This window comes from Phyllobates terribilis, unplaced genomic scaffold, assembly GCF_046119375.1.
Source record: "Phyllobates terribilis strain yellow unplaced genomic scaffold, ASM4611937v1 Scaffold_9__5_contigs__length_417890890, whole genome shotgun sequence".
NCBI lineage: Eukaryota > Metazoa > Chordata > Amphibia > Anura > Dendrobatidae > Phyllobates > Phyllobates terribilis.
Genome location: NW_027362769.1, coordinates 416,411,528 through 416,434,086, shown reverse-complemented (window position 1 = coordinate 416,434,086; position 22,559 = coordinate 416,411,528). Strand labels below are relative to the sequence as shown.

The window sequence follows — 22,559 nt, the reverse complement described above, 5'->3', positions numbered from 1 at the left end:
TGCAAAGGAACAGCAGCATGGGGGGCATCCAGGAAAGGAGCCACTCAAAGCCCAGCACAAAAAAGCCTCTAATAATTTTCCAATACCCAGGCTGAAAAATATGGGGATACGGGGACTCTGCACTCTGGAGCGATGAGACCAAGATAGAAGTTCTTGGAACTGATGGCTTTAAAACTGTGTGGTGTCGCAAAGGTGAGGCATCCAGAGACAAATGCCTCGCGCCTCCAGTGAAATCCGGTGGTGGTCATGTCATTATGTGGGGCATGCGAGATGCCGGTGTCGGGGGTCACGCGAGATGCCGGTGTCGGGAGGGGGTCACGAGAGATGCTGGTGTCGGGAAGGAAGGGGAGCACACGAGATAATAGTGTCGGGGGGGAGGGGGCACGTGAGATGCCGTGTCGGGGGGCACATGAGCTGCTGGTGTCGAGGGGCTATATGTCAGTGATGGGATCATGAAGTCACAGATGTACTGTTCTAGCTATAGTGACAGAGAAGATGCCGCCATCACTCCGGGCCCTTGGGAGATGGGCACTTTTCCAGCATGACAACGCCCCCCAAAAAATTTGTTTTTCAGTGTGGATGGGGTTGTCGGCCATGTTTGCACACATACACTAATACTGCTTTGTTTTCCATAGATGCACATCGTTCACACAAAGGGAGGAATCAGCCTGTCAGAAGCCAAACAAGACCCGACTGGAATAGCCGTCCTGGGGTTCTTCATTGATGTGAGTAATAGCATAAAGGGTCCCTCGTCTGACCCCCAATTCAAATCACACAGCTAAAAGCACATTATTAGTGGGGCAAGTACCCCACGCAGGAACGCAGATCACATACTCACACGTGGGCACGCACAGCATGCACGCAGGCACACGCAGCATGCACACACATCCTAGGAGACATGCACCCAGGCATACACAACACAAATGCATGCAGGTGCATTCAAGCATGCACATACACCCAGGAACAAACAGCACAAATGAACACACACGCAGAAATGCACCCAGGCACACGCACACCCTAGGAGACATGTAATGCATGAAGGCGTTCACAGCACACACACATATGCAGTCATGCATGCACCCAGCCATGCAGGGACACCCTAGGATGCATGCTCACATACCTAGGCATATATGCACACCGTAGGACTTACACATATGGACACCCAGACACACACAGCACGCTTGCAGATGTACCCAGGCACACAAACCCTAGTGCACACACACCTAGGTACATGCACCCACACACATATCATAGGTATACTGGTCTCATGCAGACACACCTTTGGTTGCACGCATACATACCCAGGCAAGTACTCCGGCAAATACACAGGCACACGGGAACAAAGACTGTAGCACAAGCACACACATGCACCCAGGCATACACACTCTAGCCAACACGACAGCAGACCTGGGCTTACACACAGGTACGCACATCCTAGCACTGACAAATACGCACACAGGCACATACATCTAGTTAGACAAATAAAAGCACCCTAGGATGCACTATTGTAACCCAGGCACACAGTCTAGCAAATCACATCTATATACATACAGAGGCATGCACACCCTAGCATACACACACACCACCCTAGCATGCGTATACATACACCCAGCCTGCACATGCATTCAAGCACTCATACATACTTTAGCACATACCGAGGCACAAACATAGGCACGGAAACCCAAGCACACCCCAATATGCAGCCAGGCATGGACACGCAACCAGACGCATACAAGCACCTAAGCACACAAATGCACCCACGGACGCACACTCTAGCACGTTTACCCTAGCATGTACGGAGTTACATACACACAGCCAAACACATACACGAACTGTCTGTTACACACACTTTCTCCATAGTACACTCACACCGTAAGTCACACATACATTGTATGATAGATGCGCACACACTGTATGTTACTACACACTGCATATCACAATTTATTTTTGCTTCCTAAAAAGTCCTGAATTCTGAATTATTGCCTTTGTCAGTTCTGGAAGACACAGTGAGCTGAGGTTCTGTACCAATTACCTAAAAGGAGAGCTTCCCTCCACTACGATCTGCGCAATTTCCGTTGTACTAAACACAGGTTTAGTACTTTTCTTTTGATATCCCTTTTTATTTTATGTAATTGTATATATAATGTTGTTTTGTTCCCATTTTGTATCATCTTGTACATTTTTTAAAACACTGCCTCTTTCTGGATTAAATATATAAAATCTAATAGCCCTGTTCCTCTTTCTCTATAAACCCCTGAAGCCGTATGCTACCTGTAACAGGTATCCACTCAGCCTCTATAAACGATTGGTCTCCTGTATGGAACTTCATGGAGAGTGAAGTGTGCGATAACCTGAGCAGGCAAATCCTGCATGCCTAAGGACTGTGCTATACTCTGTCTTTTTGTTTGCCGTTATGCCAGCAAGACCGTGTTTATTTTATTGAACCTGCAGCACTTTATGCCATATTTAATAAACCTGCAGATGAAAAAGTTCCTGTGTCTACCTCCGGAAGCAACCAAGTGAGTCAATCTACCACAATTGGTGTGTCCAATGCGTTCAAGATTACAGGATCATGTGTAGCTGGCAGAGAAAGTGTTATATGTCCTGGCCTAGTTAAAGGCCGCCAGCCAGTTAGCGATGTCTGGCAGCATGGAGGAGCTCATCAAGCATCTGATCCAAAGCCAACAACAACAGCACCAGTAGCACCTGCAGCAGCTACATCATCACCGAGAGCAGCAGCAGCTCCTGCAGCAGCAAGCTTAGCGGGAAACAACCAAGCTGTTGCTACAACAGATTCAATTGCAGCAGCAAGCACAGCAGCAATGCCAGATGCAGTAAAGAATGGCGAAAGTGATGCCTGTCGTGAAGGTGCATCTCCTCCAGGCACAGGAAAGGGTATATAACCGATCAGCAATGATGAGGCAATTCCAGCCTGAGGACCGCATTCTAGTGCTTATCCCCACAGTCTAGAAAAAGTTCCTGGCCAAGTGGCTAGGCCCGTATGAGGTGAAGAAACTCAGTGAAGTTAATTACAAAGTCCACCAGCCAGGCTGAAAAAAGCCGCACCAGGTATATCATGTGAATTTGCTCAAGCGGTGGCGAGGTCAGGAAACCATGGGAGCTCCTTGCCTGGGAGCCAGTACCGAAGCCAAAGTGGAGGATGTCACGATATCAGAGACCATCAATGGCCCAGAAGCAACAGTGTCGAAAACTGTCCTCTAAGTGGTGCAGAATAGTACACCACAGGGGATTGATGCAATCTCTAATCAGCAGGCATTCCACAAATTAACATACAAAAAGAGTCATCGAACAGTCTCACATGAAACAATGACTCCTGTCCCTTGACTTACTGAACAAAGGAATAGTACGTCTGGCATAATTAATAATTCACCCAGATTGTGGCCACAAGTGGCCAGATTGATGCAGAATCGTCACATTCTTCATCCTTGGTAATTTGTCCCGGAGACTGCTGAATCCTGATGTGGGTCGCTGTTGACGGGGTTGCCAGACTAGATAGGCTTCCGATCATCCTTCTCCACTTGTCGGGACAGTCCGTCAGCTTTTCCATGATCTTCGCCCTTTTTTGGGAGACTCGATCTGAGTAAAGTCTGTTGTCACCAGAAGTTCGATTTGGCCAATTTAAGGGATTGCGGTCAGTTAGGACTGTGAGCCCCTTGCTTTAGCGGTACGATTGCAATTTTTTCAGTCCCCAGACTACGGCCAGGCATTCTTTTTCTATTGTGGCATATGCCCTCTCCCAGTCCAACAGCTTCCTGGAGACATAGGCCATCGGGTGTTCCTGACCGTCGGCTCCCACTTGGCTAAGTATCCGGTATCTGATGCGTCTGTTTGGACAATGAACCGACAGCTAAAGTCGGGAGCAGTGAGGACTGGGCTAGCCGTGTTTTCAACTGGAGGAATGTGGACTCGCATTCTGGGGTCCAAATTAGGTTGCGGGCAATTCTTTTGGTGCAGAGGTTAGTGAGGAGATTTGCTACTGTACTGTTTTTTGGTTGACTGGGTGGGCCACTGGGTAATGGCTTTTATTTTTGTGGGTTCTGGATGGATGCACCCACTTCCTACCCGATGTCCCAGGTATAGCACCTCGACCATCCCTATATAACACTTGTCGGGTCGGATGGTGAGCTGGGCTTTGTCTACCCTCTGCAGCACATGGGACACATTCTGAAGATGCTCTTGCCACGTGTGTCACGCCAGGTGTGAGTGCAACAAAGAGAGTCACGCCAGGTGTGAGTGCAACACAGAGGAAAGGGACCCCAGACACCAGGGAAAGGGGGAAGAGGTGACCTCTTAATCTGGACTAGCGCCACCCTGTCTCCCTCTAACGTCCCTATACAGCCTCCGCAGCTGTCGCCGATCACGTGCCTCACCCTACTATCCCTGGCATAAGGCTATAGCTGGGGATGGGAGGAGATGAGCACTAGTCAACCTCCGCTAGCACTCTAATGACAAAAGGGGAAGACAACACAGGGGAATAACAGCTTAGCTTTAGAAGAAAGTCCAACAGGGCACATGGCCTCAAGACTCCAGAGAGGACGTGATGCTGCTTCAGCCAAGTTCCAAGTAGAAATAAGTGTAACCGGCGATGCCCACCTGGAGAGATCAGGTATATATACACCCAGGCCAGAGGGAGGTAGTCGCTGGGTCCTAAAGACAGCCTCCTAGCTAGGCAGCTGTCTGCCAAACGTGGAGATTTCTTGCAAACCACTGCAGGACGACTGTCTGTCACCTCTGACACACCCGTGACATGTTGCTGAAGATAGCGATATCATCCAGGTAGGCCTGGGCCTACCCCCTGAAATTTCTCTTGTAACTGGTCCACCATCCTTTGGAAGGTAGCTGGGGCGTTCTTCATCCCAAATAGCATGATGGTGAACTCATACAGGCCAAAAGGTGTGATGAATGTGGACTTCTCTTGAGCCTCATTTATAAGTGGGATCTGCCAGTATCCCTTGCTCACATCGAGGGTAGATATGAACTGAGACACCCTAACCTGTCCAGTAGTTCATCCACCTGAGGCATGAGGTTAGCATCTGTAATGGTGACCTCACTTAGTCACCTATAGTCCACACAGAAGAGAGTACTATAGTCTTTCTTGGGCACCAACACTTCACTGGCATCCCATGGGCTATGGGAAGGAACTATGACCCCCATATTCATTTGTCATGCACCTCAGACTTCATCATTGCCAACACTAGAGGTGTCACCCAGTAGGCGGGTAGTCTTAGTGGAGTGGCTGCCCCTGTGTTGACATGATGCTGGACAAGGGGTGTTCGACCAGGTCAACTTGTGAATAGGGGTCCATATGTTCAGAGCATGTTCGTTAGCTGTTGCTTTTGTGATGGACCAAGCCGTTCCCCCAACGGGACATCAGTTATCCCCATTCCCCTTTTGGATTCCACCAATACGTTTGTGATCTGGTCTATATCTGGTTCATCTAAAGAGGGACAACAAACTAAAACAGTGGTGATCTCCCTTTCCTCAAAAGCTTTTAGCCTGTTGACATGATAAGTCCGTTCATAGGCACCTGCTCGATCCAGGGCCACGGCATAGTGAGTATTCCCGCATTCCTGGTAAAGTTAAACAGACAAGCCCACATGGCTTGCAGCTCGTTTTTGCATACTGGTACTAGAACTAGAACCTTGTGTACTCGGGCAATTTCTGGCAGGACAATTGTAACACAGTTGTTGTCTTTCCTGAGCGACTTCTAAATTCCCGGGGGGAAAGGTCATGAGGTACCTCATCTTTTCCCTAAACTTTTGGCATAATCCTGAATCGGAACCTCTTATGTGGGAACGTGTCCTCCCAACTCTTTTTTACCAGCTACAAAAGGTCCTCGTACTTTTCGGCCGCACAGCAAATCGAAGGGAGAGAGAACTCGGACTCCGCATACTGATTAATGAGCTATTTGAGCATTCCATTGAAGCACCCCCATGTTTCACCAAGAGGGTCTGCATCAGCTCGCTTTGGAGCTGGGCCCCCTGGTCGGTCAATACCTCTTATCAAAACACTACTCGACTAAAGATGTCCAGTATAGCTTGAGCCACGTGCTACTCATCTATGGCTGACAGGACAATGGCCTCCGGGTGGCAAAGTCGACCAGGGTGAGGATAAACCTCTTTCTGCTGCAGCTGGGGATGGCTAAGGGACCTACTAACATCTATGGAAACCCTCTGGGATGGTTCACCTATCAGAGGCATGGATTGGAGAAGGGTAAGACAGGGTGCTCCACCATTTGTTGACATACCAGACAAGCGGCTCAGTATTTCTGCACCTCGAGTGACCTTTGGCCAAAAGAAACTATGCAGTAGACGGGTCTAGGTCTTTTTGACCCCCCATGTGCACAGCTTCAGGGACATCACGGGCCAAGCTTATGAGTTGGGGTTGATACTGCTGGCGGTACAACAAGCTGATGGACACGGATCAATGGTTTCTCTAGGCAGGATGCAAGCTTTTCCCGATATGAGCCCCTTCTCCCATCGATACACCTCCCCCTAATTTTTTTCCCATCAGACAGCCATACTGTGGACAAGCTCTAGGGTGGGGTCGGAGTTGGGCTTCCCTAAACTACTTATGATCTATCTATCTCCCCCAGTCAATAGTCACAGTCTGGTCAGATGTACTTGTCGCCGGCTCTGAAGAGGAGGATGGAGGCTTGGAGTGTGAGCTATCCTCAAAAGCGGTGGCCAAAGGAAACGCATCAGGATGCTTAGATTGTCAGGCTATGTGCCCACGATGCAGAATTGAAGCAGAAAATTTCTGCATGTCCTTGCCAGTAAAAAACGCATGCGGATTTTAACACGCGTTTTTGAAGCGTTTTGACATGCGGATTTGCCATGCGTTTTTCAAATGCATTTAGTCGGCAAATCCGCATGTGGAAACGCACAAATAATGGACATACTGCGGATTTTTCCGCACAGAAAATCCGCTGCGGAAAAATCTTCAGCATGGGCACAGAACATGCGGATTGTCATTGGGGACCGTGGGGCACGTATTACCAAGCGTTTTAAAAGCGTTTCCGCTGTGGAAATTCCGCAGCAAAAACTCTTGAAAAATGCATCATGGGCACGCAGCCTCACAGTCATCACCCGAAACCAAACTGACTGGACAGCCCTTGTCCCAGGTCATTCACTAAAATGACAGGTGTGGGGAGCCCCATTTCGACCTCTCCTTGGTCGGACCCCCTGTCCAACTTCACACATACCAGAGGGATGTCCGAGCACTGACCCCCAGCCAGGGAGATGGTCACTTGGTGGCCTGGTACATAGTGTTCTGGGGGGGATAATATCTGGGCTGACTAGGGTGATGGAAGACCCAGTGTCCCGAAGTCCCTGGATGTCACCAACGTTGACCAGCTGGATGTGGCGAATGAGGTTGGCTGGTATAGGGTGGCCAACCTGCTGTAGAGTTTAGACAGGGTATATCACTTCCTCCACTGCTGGTGTATCCCGGGGGTAGTGTCCCTCAGACTATGATGGCTCATCTTGGCAGACATTGACCAGCCGGGCCAGCAGACGAGCTTCAGGCAAGGCACTCTGACCCTGTTGACAATCTTTGATGATGTCTCCAAAGCACCCACACTTATAACAGCATTGTGGGTTGGACAAATCACAGGTCCTGTTTGTAAATCTTTGTCCTGGTGAGGTTTCTGCTTGAGTAGTTGGTGGGCACAAGTCCTTGGTTGATGGGTCTTCTGGGATCGATGGGCATATCAGGTCTCCAGCGGTGTCGATTGGCAGTCGAGTTTATAACCAATCGGGCTGCTGGCTCTGGGATGTCGGGGTTACGGTTGGCTACCCATTCTTGCATTTCTAGGGCCATCTTCTCCATAAGTTGCTCGAGCATGATCATGTCCCAGAGAGCAACAGTGGAGTGGGCAGCCTGACCATGAAGACAGCAGTTGCAGTGCAGAATTCTACATACAAGGCCCCCTGGTGAACAAAGTCTGGAACTTGGTGCAATATCTTCCAGGGGTGATGGTAAAAAAGGCCAACAAGGTGTACTTAATAGTCCCATAGTCCAGGGAGTCCCAAGGCCCAAGCGACCAAACAGCATCCTCAGCCCAACCAGTTAAACTAGTCCACAGGTATTTGGCCCAATCAGCTGTGGATATCTGGTGCATCAGCATCAGGGTCTCAAAGATCTGCAGGTGTTCATCAGCCTCGGTTTTGGACTCATTAAATACTGGCACATCTCTGTAGCGGAGGTGATTTCCTTGGTGGTGGACCATCATGGAGAACGGGGCCGGCGCTAGCGGAAGGGGAACTGGAACTCCCTGTAGAATGTATGCCCGAAAGGGCAGGGTCCTCTTCCCTCTGTATCAGTCTATCATTAATAGTTTTGTTTACTGTAAGTGATGTCTGTATCTGGTATGTAACCCCTTCTTATGTACAGCACCATGGAATCAATGGCGTTATATAAATAAATAATATTATATTATTATCTCCAAAAATGATTACATAACACAAGTGCTCTTCCCTGCTTGAAACTCCAGGCCTCAACGCAACCAACTCCTGGATTCGGGCTGCTTGGGACAGAGTTGTTGATTCCAGAATGCCACTGGATCCTTGATCTGGCTAGCAATTTAATTCCTCTGGGTCGACTTGGGCAGTTTTCGTTGTCCTCCACGGTGTTCCGGGCATCCCAACAGACCAATTCCTGGATCAAATTCAACCCGGTGTCAATGGCCCAGCATTCAATCCGTCGAAGCTGGCACAGCTCCTGTAGTTGCAGTTTCCTGTTGAGACTGTATATCCACTCTGTTAGACTTCCCAAGGCCGAGGTGGCAGGGTTGGATATCGTGGCGTTCAAAACCTGCTGTGTATGCCTCACCTATGGCTTGCTGAGTATGCCTATATGCCTCCCTGGTTGTGGAGCATTTGGATGGTGATGTCTATGAACACTAGTCCCCTGCAGTACCACTGGATCAGCTGGGTTGAGTAGTATACCACTGCTGCCACCAATTGTGGAAACACGAGGTTCAGTGGGTGCTCTCATCTGCTGGCCCAGCTGTCTTTAGAAAGACCGCACGGGTCATGGCTCATCTCATTGAACATCTGTACTCCTTTCCCATAGGCAGAACACTACTGAGACAACACAGGGTGTAGGTGCCACACTCCAGTAAGAATTTATTGGGGCATATTCCCAGCAAGGACAGAAGACGGTGCAAATGACAGAATCTCACCCTTCCGCTGGCTCACCAAGGAGTAGAACCTCCAACTTTGGGACATCTAGGGCCAAATAACCCAACAGGCAGCACCCCGCTTTTGGCAGGCACCCACAGAGAGGAGGTAGCAGCGAGCTTAGGAAGATAACCGAGCACAGTGAGGTAGGTGGCCAGGTGACCTGATTGGCAAAGTCATTTGGATAGCCCAGGTTGGAACAGTGCTGTGCAGTGGAGCCCATCTGTATTCCAACCAGCTGAAACTATGGTCTCTGGGCTGATGTCCTGTAGAATCAAACCGGTGACAGGAACAGGGCCCTTTTATAAACCTCAGGGCATTATCCCACAAGATTGGGGGGAGGCAGTCATGGCTGTTCACTCATTGTTCGATTGTTCAATTAGTCTGCATAATTGTCCTCCAAGTGGTGCAGACTAGTACAATGCAGGGGGCTGATGCAATCCGTAATCAGCAGGCATTCAACAAATGGAACGGTTGCAGGATTTGGGAATGTTTAGCTTGCAAAAAAGAAGACTGAGATGAGACTTAATAGCTGTCTACAAATATGTCAAGGGCTGTCACATTGTAGAAGGATCATCTTTATTCTCATTTGCACAAGGAAAGACTAGAAGCAATGGGATGAAACTAAATGGGAGGAGACACAGATTAGATATTAGAAAAAACTTTCTGACAGTTAGGGTGATTAATGAGTGGAACAGGCTGCCACGAGAGGTGGTGAGTTCCCCTTCAATGGACGTCTTCAAACAGAGGCTGGACAGACATCTGTCTGAGATGATCTAGTGAATCCTGCTTTGAGCAGGGGGTTGGACCAGATGACCCAGGAGGTCCCTTCCAACTCTACCATTCTATGATTCTATGAAATTAACATACAAAAAGGGTCATCGGACAGTTTCACATGAAACAAATGGCTCATGTCCCTTGACTTAGTGAACAAAGGAATAGTACATTGGCATAATTAAGAATAATAAACCCTCGCACAAGTGGCCAGATTGATGCCGAGTCGTCACAAAACCCTTGCATCGTAACCCAATTTGGCAATTTTGCTTGGAAGTACAGAACAGGAGCAGCCTTTTTCTTTGTCCCTTTCCACTCCCCTTTACTAAATTAACCCAGCTACTTGCCTATCCTGACTTACTTCTCCACGTCATCCCCATTATTTGCTTGCGAATCTCAAAATTGTAAACTCGCCTTCAAGAGATGCATTTTGCTCCTCCGCATTACTATTATAATAAGAGCATCCAGCTGGGCAACATGCTCACATCTGTCACTCAAACTGCTACAGTTGTGCATACATACACACGTGGTCAAAATTGTTGGTCCCCCTCGTTTAATGAAAGAAAAAAACACAATGGTCACAGAAATAACCTAAATCTGACCAAAGTAATAATAAATTAAAAATCTATGAAAATGAACAAATGAAGGTCAGACATTGCTTTTCTGCTTCCACAGAATTTAAAAAAAATTAAAAACTCATGAAATAGGCCTGGACAGAAATGATGGTACCCCTGAAAATAATGTGACAAAAGGGACATGTTTAATCAAGTTGTGTCCACTAATTATCATCACAGGTGTCTACAATCTTGTAATCAGTCAGTGGGCCTGTAGCCTGTATATAGGGCTACAGATACTCACTGTGCTGTTTGGTGACATGGTGTGTACCACACTCAACATGGACCAGAGGAAGCAAAGGAAAGAGTTGTCTCAGGAGATTAGAAAGAAAATTATAGACAAGCATGTTAAAGGTAAAGGTTATAAGACCATCTCCAAGCAGCTTGATGTTCCTGTGACTACAGTTGCACATATTATTCAGAAATGTAAGATCCATGGGACTGTAGCCAACCTCCCTGGACGTGGCCGCAAGAGGAAAATTGATGACAAATCAAAGAGCGGATAATATGAATGGTAACAAAAGAGCCCAGGATAACTTCTAAAGAGATTAAAGGTGAACTTCAAGCTCATGGAACATCAGTGTCAGATTGCACCATCCGTCGTTGTTTGATCCAAAGTGGACTTCATGGGAGACGACCAAGGAGAACACCATTGTTGAAAAAAAATCATAAAAAAGCCAGACTGGAATTTGCCAAACTACATGTTGACAAGCCACAAAGCTTCTGGGAGAATGTCCTATGGACAGATGAGACAAAAATGGAAGTTTTTGGCAAGGCACATCAGCTCTATGTTCACAGACGGAAAAATGAAGCATATCAAGAAAAGAACACTGTCCCTACTGTGAAACATGGTGGAGGCTCTGTTATGTTCTGGGGCTGCTTTGCTGCATCTGGCACAGGGTGTCTTGAATCTGTGCACGGTACAATGAAATCTCAAGACTATCAAGGGCTTCAAGAGAGAAATGTGCTGCCCAGTGTCAGAAAGATTGGGTCATGGGTTCTGCAACAGGATAATGACCTAAAACACACAGCTAAAAACACCCATGAAGAGGAAAACATTGGACTATTCTGAAGTGGCCTTCTATGAGCCCTGACCTAAATCCTATTGAGCATCTTTGGAAAGAGCTGAAACATGGCGTCTGGAAAAGGCAACCTTCAAACACGAGACAACTGGAGCAGTTTGCTCATGAGGAGTGGCCAAAATACCTGTCGAGAGGCGTAGAAGTCTCATTGACAGTTACAGGAATCGTGCGATTGCCTCAAAAGGTTCAACAAAATATTAAGTTAAGAAGAAGAGGAACCATCATTTCTGTCCAGGCCGATTTCAGGAGTTTAATTATTTTAAACATTCTGTGGAAGCAGAAAAGCAATGTCTGACCTTCATCTGTTCATTTTAATAGATTTTTAATTTATTATTACTTTTGTCAGATTCAGGTTATTTCTGTGACCATTGTGGGGTTTCCTTTCATTAAACGAGGGCTACCAACAATTTTGGCCAGGTGTGCATAGCGGACTGTGCACTGTAGGGAATCTTGCTATCCTTTATCCAAACCAAAAATAGTAATGCATAAAAAAGGTAAGGGACAATTAAGTACTTGTAGTCCATGAACTCCATTCAACTCATATTTTTAACTCTCACTTCTTTCCAAGCCTCAGAATTGAGCGTCATCGTGTTTGTAAGATATTACATGAAGAGACAAGAGGATCTGCACAAGCCTCATACACAGAAGATTTGGGCTCGGTTCTCCAAGATGTTTTGGGCAACCCCCTGTTAATTTGCTTCATACACTGTGCGCAAGTGATTAGAAGAACGATGGAGGCGACAGGCAATCACCAAATACGGATTTGAATTTCTCTTATGTTCAGTCGCTGCATTTTTAATTGCTAAAAGTAAACTATTAAACACTATTTTTTTAAAGTATACCTACTTTGCAAAACTTTTAGGCAGGTGTGGAAAAAAACATGCAGTTATTATGGGGCGAGTGGATTATAATGCTGTAATATTTTCTATTTCTACAGGCCGTGGACTCTGCTAATAAATCACAGCTTGCATTTCTGTCCGAGCTGCTGGATAAAGTGTCCTCTCCGGGTAACTACCTTGTTATGTTTTTGAATATGGCACCACAAAAATATTTCAAACTTTTTGCTGCATTTGGTTAATTCATTTCCATTGCTTGCCACTGTGGTCAGCGAAGATCAGACCCTGTGCAACATTCAGTACTCGTATGTCGGGTGCGATCATAGCACATATGACATTGCATGCTCGATTCCGTGTCAGCTACAATCAGAGCTTGTGTGATTGTGAGTACTCGCTGTTGTGATGGATACAATCAGAGCAAGTGTGCGGTGAGTACCTGCTGCCATGTTGCGTAATATCAGAGAACATGGTGACATTGAGTACTCACTGCCATATCGGGTGTGAACATAGCAGGTGCAATAGTGAGTACTTTCTACTGTGTTGGGTACAATCATGTGTGGTGGGGAGTGCCATGTCGGGTATGATCAGAGCACATGACGGTGAGTACTGACTGCAGTGTTGGGTACAATCAGAGTAGGTGATCCTGTCTCCACCCATCAGGAACCATCGGTTCCCTTTATGGCCAGGCTTTCTTTCTACTGGACTGTGTCTATGTAATATTCCTTAAGGCTATCCTCCATGTGCATCACTATTTCTTCATAATCAACATGTGCTCTGCAGTGTGGTGGATGGATATATGCAGAGTAGTTGATCACTAAGATCATAGAATGGTAGAGTTGGAAGGGACCTCCAGGGTCCTCGTGTCCAACCCCCTCTTCAATGCAGGATTCACTTAACCATCTCAGACAGATGTCTGTCCGGCCTCTGAAGACGTCCATTGAAGGAGAACTCACCACCTCTCGTGGCCGCCTGTTCCACTCATTGATCTCCTCACTGTCTTACAGTGTCTTCTAATATCTAATCTGTGTCTCCTCCCATTCAGTTTCATCCCATTGCTTCTAGTCTTTTCTTAATAAAGATGATCCTTCTACAATGTGACAGCCCTTCAACTATTTGTAGACAGCTATTAAGTCTCCTCTTAGCCTTCTTTTTTGAAAGCTAAACATTCCCAAATCCTCTAACCGTTCCTCATAGGACATGGTTTGCAGTCCGCTCACCAACCTATTAGCTCTTCTCTGAAATTGCTCTAGTTTTTTGATTACTTTTTTTAAAATGTGGTGCCCAGAACTGGACACAGTATTCCAGACAAGGTCTGACCAAGGAGGAGTAAGGGGGAGGTGGGGGGGGATAGTTGCTTCACGTGATCTAGACTGTATGCCTCTCTTAATACATCCCAGAATTGTATTTGCCTTTTTTAGCTGCTGCATCACACTGTTGACTCATGTGCCGGCTGTGATCTATTAGTATACCTAAGTCCCAAGTCGTTTTTACACATGCTGTTGCTTAGTTCTATTCCTCCCATTCTATAGATGTCATTTTCGATTTTCTTGCCCACAAGTAGAATCTTGCATGTCTCCCTGTTAAATACCATTCTATTAGTCGCTACTCATTGTTCAAGCTTATCTAGATCCTTCTGAATCCTTTCTCAGTCTTACCTAGTGTTAACTGTTCCCCCTAGCTTTGCATCATCTGCAAATTTGATTAGTTTACCTTCAGTTCCCTTATCTAGATCATTCATAAAACACGTTGAACAACACTGGGGCCCGGATAGAGCCTTGTAGTGCCCCAATTGAAACACTCTTCCAATTGGATGTGCAACCATTTATTACGACTCTTTGCATACGAGTCAATTATGAATCCACCTAACCGTTGCCTTGTCAATTTCATATTTGGTAATTTTTTCAATAAGGATAATATGAGATACTTTATCAAAAGCTTTGCTGAAATACAGATATAGTGTATCTAGCGCATTTCCCTTATCCACCCAGTCAGTGATTTTATCATAGAAAAAAAGTAGATTAGTCTGGCATGACTTGTTTTTTTCTACAAACCCATGCTGGCTCTGGTTAATTACTGTATTCTTATCCAAGTACTTACATACATGCTGTTTAATAGTTTGTTCAAAGATCTTTCCTGGCATAGAAGTAAGGCTCGCTGGCCTGTAAATTTCCTGGATCCATCTTCTTTTACTTTTTTTTGAAGACAAATTTTCCCTTCTCCAATATTCAAGGACTTCTCCTGTTCTCCATGAATTTTCAAAGATTCTGGATAGTGGTTCTGCATTTTCCTCTGCCTTCTCTTTCAGTACTCTAGGATGCAATTCATCTGGACCAAGAGATTTAAATTAATTTAAAATTAGCCAAGTGTTCCCTCACCATCTCTCTGTTTATAGATGGTGTGGATTATTTTTTTCCTTAGATAGCACAGTGAAGATCACTTGATGTTACATTTGCTTTCTTAGAGAACCCAAATGCAAAATAGAAATTTTAAAGTTCAGTCATCTCAACATCATTTTCGACCACTTCACGCTTTTCTTCCTGTAAAAATCGTATAGCATCTTTGTCGTTTGTTTTTGACATACCACAAAATCCTTTTTTATTGCTTTTGGTTTCCCTTGCAAGCCATATTTCATTACTGGCTTTAGATCTTCTAACGCTTGCCCTGCATTTCCTGCAGACAGCATAATATTCATCTTTAGATTAGAATTTTCTGGACCCATTACTTTTGCCTGAGAGAGATTCCCAACAAATATCTGGATACTTAAAATCTCCCATGATCACTGTCAGGGAAATATTAAGAAAATTTTAACAATTTCTCCCAAACCCCTCTTTCCTCTCACCCCTCCTTTATCCATCATTTGTCACAAGAAAAGAGCTGACAATCTAAAGGGTGATCTCTCTGCAAATTATCACCCACAGCAGAAGTAGCATAAACAAATGCTGGCTCAAGAGAGGTGCTACCAACCCAATTAAAATGCGAGTGTAGCTTTCCTCTAACACAGACCTGCGACAATTTATATCTAGCTGAGGAAGCTTGATTCCCAGGACATCAAAAGGAATTTAAACAGAGGTCTCCAGACGTTTGGCACCAACACGAAATATGGAATAACTAAAGTTCCATAATTCTGATAATAATGGGACCCATATTTTTAGGAACGATATGGATATTTTCCTGTCGCTGTAAGCCCCTCCGGGGGCTGTGGCGCACAAGTAACAAAATAGCAGACCACAACCATGTCATGTGTGGTCTCTAAAGGAAGGTAAAATCATAATAGAAAATATGGTTTCACTTTTGGGCATCTGCGATCAACCAAAGATAGATTATCTGTTTTTTGCGATAACTTAATAAAAATATGAAGGCTGGTATTGTATTGTCCCTATTTGTAAAATCTTGTATCTTTTTTTCATAAACACTGCCTCTCTTTTGGATTAAATATAAAATTGAATGGTTGTTTCTTTTGCTCTGTAATCGTTCCCTCCCCCCCCGAAGCCATTCGCTACCAGAACGCAGGCATCGGGCCAGGCCTGTATTAGATTTCAAACTCGGCCAGTGGTGGCAGCGAATAATAATAATTGGACTATCGTGAAGCTGACAGTGACTGTTAGGGGGCGTATACACGTATTCCATGTATTGGAATCCAGAGGTAAGCCATACGCTCACTGGTCGCTTGCCGATACCTACGTAGTGAGTAGTAGGGATCGTGTGCTCGCAAATCCCTGACGAAATCCTGACAGAGTGACGGCAGCGGTGACATATTGTGTGATCTCCCCGGTGTCATCTCTGTGGGACCCTGACAATCAATGTCGTACTTTTTTTCAGAACAAAGACATCTCATGTAAAAAGAGTTCATCCATGTCTTCAGTCTATCCAGGTGGCCTACAGTAAACACCTACAATAGTGTCCTTCCTGTTCTTCTCTCCTTGTATTTTACCGAAAGTTTCTACAGAGCTACTATTCTCTGAAGCATGGATCTCTGCAGAGAGGGTGGATTAGAACACCACCTGCGGTCCCAGTTCCTTCACTTTCCAGCCTAGGTCTTCAAAGTGTCTGCATGTCGTTTCCAGGTCCTTTTTTGCTATGTAATTTGTTTCTACATGTATTTGTAGTCATCTGTGCCACTTAAGAGTTTTGGTACCCTATCAGATACATCTTTTATTTGAGCACGTGGAAGACTGCACACTTTTTGTGAGGTGATGTCCGGTTTGGCAGATAGTGGCTTCTGTTCCTCTCAGTAGGGAGTCCCCCATGACCACCACTGTGCTTTACTTTTTCACCTCAGCTCTTTTTCTCCCTTCAAGAGTCTTCTGATGGTTTACTGGAGTGTTCTTTGTGGGCAAAGCACTTTTTTGATGTCCATCTTCATAGTTGTCCTGCGTGAGAGCCTGGCAGCGGTTCTTCAGCGGTATGGGTGCTGACCGCCTCCTCATCCTCCTGCTTCTTTGGGTCACTTGGGTACAATTAAAGGTTATTTTCTTCGAACATTCTGAATAGTTATTTCTACTCTGCCATTAGTTTCTGCAGGAACGAGGAAAAGTCCTTCTCTTGCAATATCAAGGAAATCCTCATCTTCTTTGATGAGCTTCAGCGTAGCTATTCTTTCCTGAAGACTTTGCACCTTTTCTTCTAACAGAGTCACAAGCTTGCATTTTGGAAGGTTGTCTCAATTTCTTATATTGCCTTCTTCTTTCCAGGAATGAAATTGCAGCTGAATTCTAGCTTCTCTCTGAATGATTTACTGGGAGATGCCAATCTTACAATGTTCTACCGCTATATGGGGTCCCTTACCACTCCCACATGTGATGAGGCCGTGCTCTGGTCCGTCTTCAAAACTCCAATAACTGTCCCGTCCTCGGTGGTGAGTATCAGAATGGAGACTATCTGGAGGTCAGTCTGCTATTGGGAAATCCAAACCTAGAAGTGTAGATGTGGCTGAAGAAAATACTACCTTCCCCCTCCATATTACACCTGCAAGTCCCAGTAGTGAAGATGTAGGGAGCGGTTTGTTTGGAGTCTTTCATTCCTTCCAACAGCATAGAAGTAAATCCGCAGTGCAGTTCTGACCACAATAGTCTAGTAGTGTGTGGCACGTAAGGTTCCCATCTGTAATAAACACCCTCGCTGGTAAAGGTATAGTCGCTGGAAGCAAACAGGTTCTGAGAACGGCAATTCTACAGTCTTGCATCTTAATATCTCAGTGATCTGTTCAACTTCCAGGAATATTACATCAATTCCAGCAGAAACAAACCTGGCCATGAAGGGTGCTCCACTCACGTCTATAGGAGAGATGGAGATCATCATCATCAGTCCCATAATAGTGAATGAAGCTGTGGGGAATACAGCAAAACAGAAGCCATTGTATGGGGCAGACGGCATTAATACTAGAGACTGGCATCATTGGGCGACTGCCACAAAGTGCTGAGGGTGCACAAGCTGGCACAATGCTAAGGGTGTACTAATCAAAGGTGTCAGTAATCACACGTGACCCTGTCCATTCTCCTGGACCTGGAGTAAAAGTTGATCCATTTCTCTTGTATTTCAGGTGAAAGCTTTCTCATCTGGTCTAAAACAAAATGTTTCAGGAAATTTGGAGACATTGCAAAATAATTTTCGCTCTCCGCAGCCGCTTAATGGAAGAAATGTGCAGGCTTCATTCCAAAGTTCAACGCCGCTGACTCCTAACAGTACAGCAGTCTCCACTGTGACGGCTTCCAGCACCCGCATCGGGCTCCGCTCCAGTGTCCTGCTCACCATGATCACGTCACTGCTGCTCCTTCTCACACCATAGTAAATATACAGTACAGACCAAAAGTTTGGACACACCTTCTCATTTAAAGATTTTTCTGTATTTTCAGGACTATGAAAATTGTACATTCACACTGAAGGCATCAAAACTATGAATTACCACATGTGGAATTATATACTTAACAAAAAAGTGTGAAACAACTGAAAATATGTCTTATATTCTAGGTTCTTCACAGTAGCCACCTTTTGCTTTGATGACTGCTTTGCACACTCTTGGCATTCTCTTGATGAGCTTCAAGAGGTAGTCACCGGAAATGGTCTTCCAACAATCTTGAAAGAGTTCCCAGAAATGCTTAGCACTTGTTGGCCCTTTTGCCTTCACTCTGCGGTCCAGCTCACCCCAAACCATCTCGATTGGGTTCAGGTCTGGTGACTGTGGAGGCCAGGTCATCTGGCGTAGCACCCCATCACTCTCCTCCTTGGTCAAATAACCCTTACACAGCCTGGAGGTGTGTTTGGGGTCATTGTCCTGTTGAAAAATAAATGGTGGTCCAACTAAACGCAAACCGGATGGAATAGCATGACGCTTCAAGATGCTGTGGTAGCCATGCTGGTTCAGTATGCCTTCAATTTTGAATAAATCCCCAACAGTGTCACCAGCAAAGCACCCTCACACCATCACACCTCCTCCTCCGTGCTTCACGGTGGGAACCAGGCATGTAGAGTCCATCCGTTCACCTTTTCTGCGTCGCACAAAGACACGGTGGTTGGAACCAAAGATCTCAAATTTGGACTCATCAGACCAAAGCACAGATTTCCACTGGTCTAATGTCCATTCCTTGTGTTCTTTAGCCCAAACAAGTCTCTTCTGCTTGTTGCCTGTCCTTAGCAGTGGTTTCCTAGCAGCTATTTTACCATGAAGGCCTGCTGCACAAAGTCTCCTCTTAACAGTTGTTGTAGAGATGTGTCTGCTGCTAGAACTCTGTGTGGCATTGACCTGGTCTCTAATCTGAGCTGCTGTTAACCTGCGATTTCTGAGGCTGGTGACTTGGATAAACTTATCCTCAGAAGCAGAGGAGACTCTTGGTCTTCCTTTCCTGGGGCGGTCCTCATGTGAGCCAGTTTCTTTGTAGCGCGTGATGGTTTTTGCAACTGCCCTTGGGGACACATTCAAAGTTTGCCCAATTTTTCGGACTGACTGACCTTCATTTCTTAAAGTAATGATGGCCACTCATTTTTCTTTACTTAGAATTTGTATTATGGCAAGAAAAAAGCAGCTAACAGTCTATTCAGTAGGACTATCAGCTGTGTATCCACCTGACTTCTGCACAACACAACTGATGGTCCCAACCCCATTTATAAGGCAAGAAATCCCACTTATTAAACCTGACAGGGCACACCTGTGAAGTGAAGACCATTTCCGGTGACTACCTCTTGAAGCTCATCAAGAGAATGCCAAGAGTGTGCAAAGCAGTCATCAAAGCAAAAGGTGGCTACTGTGAAGACCCTAGAATATAAGACATATTTTCAGTTGTTTCACACTTTTTTGGTAAGTATATAATTCCACATGTGTTAATTCATAGTTTTGCTGCCTTCAGTGTGAATGTACAATTTTCATAGTCATGAAAATACAGAAAAATCTTTAAATGAGAAGGTGTGTCCAAACTTTTGGTCTGTACTGTATATTATATATATATATATATATATATATATATATATATATATATATATATATATATACACACATACATACATACATACACACACACAGTAATGTGCAGGCTTCATTTCAAAGTTCAACGCCGCCGACTCCTAACAGTACAGCAGCCCCCAATGTGACGGCTTCCAGCACCCGCATCGGGCTCCGCTCCAGCGTCCTGCTCACCATGATCACGTCACTGCTGCTCCTTCTCACACCATAGTATATATATATATATATATATATATATATATATATATATATATATATATATATATATATATATATATATATATATATATATATATATATATATATATATATATATATACACACACACACATACACACTACTGTGCAAATTTCGTAGCCAGGAATGGAAAAAAAAATGTTGCAGAGAAAGAAGCAGTCAAAATAGAAATGTTAATTATTTTTCATCAATTAACAAAATGCAAAGTGAATGGAGAAATGTAAATGCCATTAGTATCTGATGAGCACTTGTGACCTCCATTGTCGGTATCACCCCCATCATTAGTCTGGAGTGACCGCCCGTCGCCTCCATTATGGAGGATCTTGTTAGGGGTCTTCCGGGTATGAGGCTTGTACTGAGTCTTCTGGTTCTTCATGTGACCCCCAGACGGCCTGGATGATGTCAGATCAGGGCTTTGTGGGGCCGCATCATCTCTCCTCGATCTTGATGACATTGGCTGGATGTTTGGAGTAGTTGTCCTGCTGTAGAATAAATTGGGAGACAATCAGACGCCTCCATGATGGGTAAGTATCTGCCTGTATTTCTCAGCATCGGGGACACTAGTAATCCTAACCAAAAACTCCAACTCCATTTGCTGAAATGCAGCCACAAACCTACCACTCACTTCCACCGTGCTTCAGTGCTCCTGCAGACCCTCATTGTGCCACTCTCCTGCGGACCCTCATTGTGCCACTCTCCTGCGGACCCTCATTGTGCCACTCTCCAGCGGACCCTCATTGTGCCACTCTCCAGCGGACCCTCATTGTGCCACTCTCCTGCCCTTTAGTAACAGACTGCCTTCCGTTACAGCCAAATATTTCACATTCTGACTCGTCCAGGGTAACTAGTACCTTGTCTCTGCACCCAGTTCCTATGTCTGCCGGTTTCCATGTAGACGGTTTGGTTTTTGTCCACAGTTGCATAAAGGCCACTTCTGGCCAGACATCTCCGAAAAGTAGATTGATGGGTCGCACCGGCGGTTTCTGCCAGCTCTGAGCTGATTATAATAAACACTGCACTTCCGAGTATACTTCCGTGCACAAGTAGGACCCCAATCCTTTAAACAGTGTAAAAGCAGTGGATACTGCAGACACCCTTTCAGTGCCTCTTGCGGCAGTGTAATCAACTCCCACATGACTGATGAAGGTCTTACTGACCGAAACGTCTTGAATCTGGAATTTCTATGAACAATAAAATATTTCAGTCTATGTGAAGAGGCGAGTGCTAAGTCTTTCTTACACAGTTCTTAGCTGATGGCATTGCTGGACATCCAACAATTTCAAAGGGAAATAAGGTCTAAGGGGTAACGTTTCTCCTTGTGGAGAGTGACATACCGACTCTGGCATGCCAAGGTAAGGAGGCTTATTCGCCGTTGTGAAGACCTGGGGTCTTCCGTGGGCATAACACTACTCAGACAACACAGGGTGAGGGTAAAACAGCGTGGCAATACTTTATTGAACTACAAAGCGGACAATAAACACACAGAACAATCCCAGCTAATACCCAAGATGGTGCAAAATTACAGTCTCACCCTTCCTCCTCTGCCCGCCTGGGATAGCACAGCTGCGGCTTTGGGACTTCCAGGAAAGACTACCTCAACCAGTGGCCCCCCGCTTCTAACGGGCCCTCACAGAGAGAAGGTAGCGGCAAGCTTAGGAAGCTAGGAGTCCATCGAGGTACAAGGCCAAGAGACCCAAGGGTCCCACCCTGGCCTCTCAGAAATTGCATGGGGCCAGATGACCGGCTGGTCCCAATCTGGCTTCTTCGAACGTCTCCATGGGTTCCAGGCGACCGGAGGGTCCCACCTGGCAACTCCAAACAACATATCCATGGGGCCAGGTGACTTCAACCACATCCATCAGGACATCTCAGCCCAATCTCCTCAGTGCCTGGATCCCCTTCCCTGCCGCACTTCAAGCTCACTAGCCATCTTTGAGCCTGTTACATAAGAAGAAGTTACCCAGCTCATCGCTTCTTCTCGGCCTACAACCTGCAACAGTGACCCCATTCCTTCACATCTCCTGCAGTCCCTCTCACCGGTGGTCACCACTCACCTAACTAAAATATTTAACCTCTCTCTTTCTTCAGGTATCTTTCCCTCCTCATTTAAACACGCCATCCTAACCCCTTTACTTAAAAAGCCATCCCTGGACCATAACTGCACGGCCAACTACAGACCTGTCTCTAATCTTTCTTTCATCTCTAAACTCCTGGAACGCCTGGTCCACTCCCGTCTAATCCGCTATCTCTCAGATAACTCTCTCCTCGACCCTTTACAATCTGGTTTCCGCTCTTTACATTCTACTGAAACTGCCCTCACTAAAGTCTCTAATGATCTACTAACAGCTAAATCTAATGGT

The 22,559-nt window shown here is 45.6% G+C and overlaps 1 protein-coding gene across 1 annotated transcript in view; it reads left to right on the top strand.

Moving 5' to 3' along the window:
* LOC141161478 (carbonic anhydrase 4-like) overlaps window positions 1-18,294 on the top strand; it is a 77,422-nt gene extending 59,128 nt beyond the window's left edge. The window contains exons 5-7 of the mRNA XM_073646289.1: window positions 12,611-12,680; window positions 17,201-17,364; window positions 18,049-18,294. Of these exons, the coding sequence (XP_073502390.1) occupies window positions 12,611-12,680; window positions 17,201-17,364; window positions 18,049-18,294 (480 nt within the window). The remainder of the gene's footprint in view (window positions 1-12,610; window positions 12,681-17,200; window positions 17,365-18,048) is intronic.
* The last annotated feature ends 4,265 nt before the right edge of the window (window positions 18,295-22,559 follow it).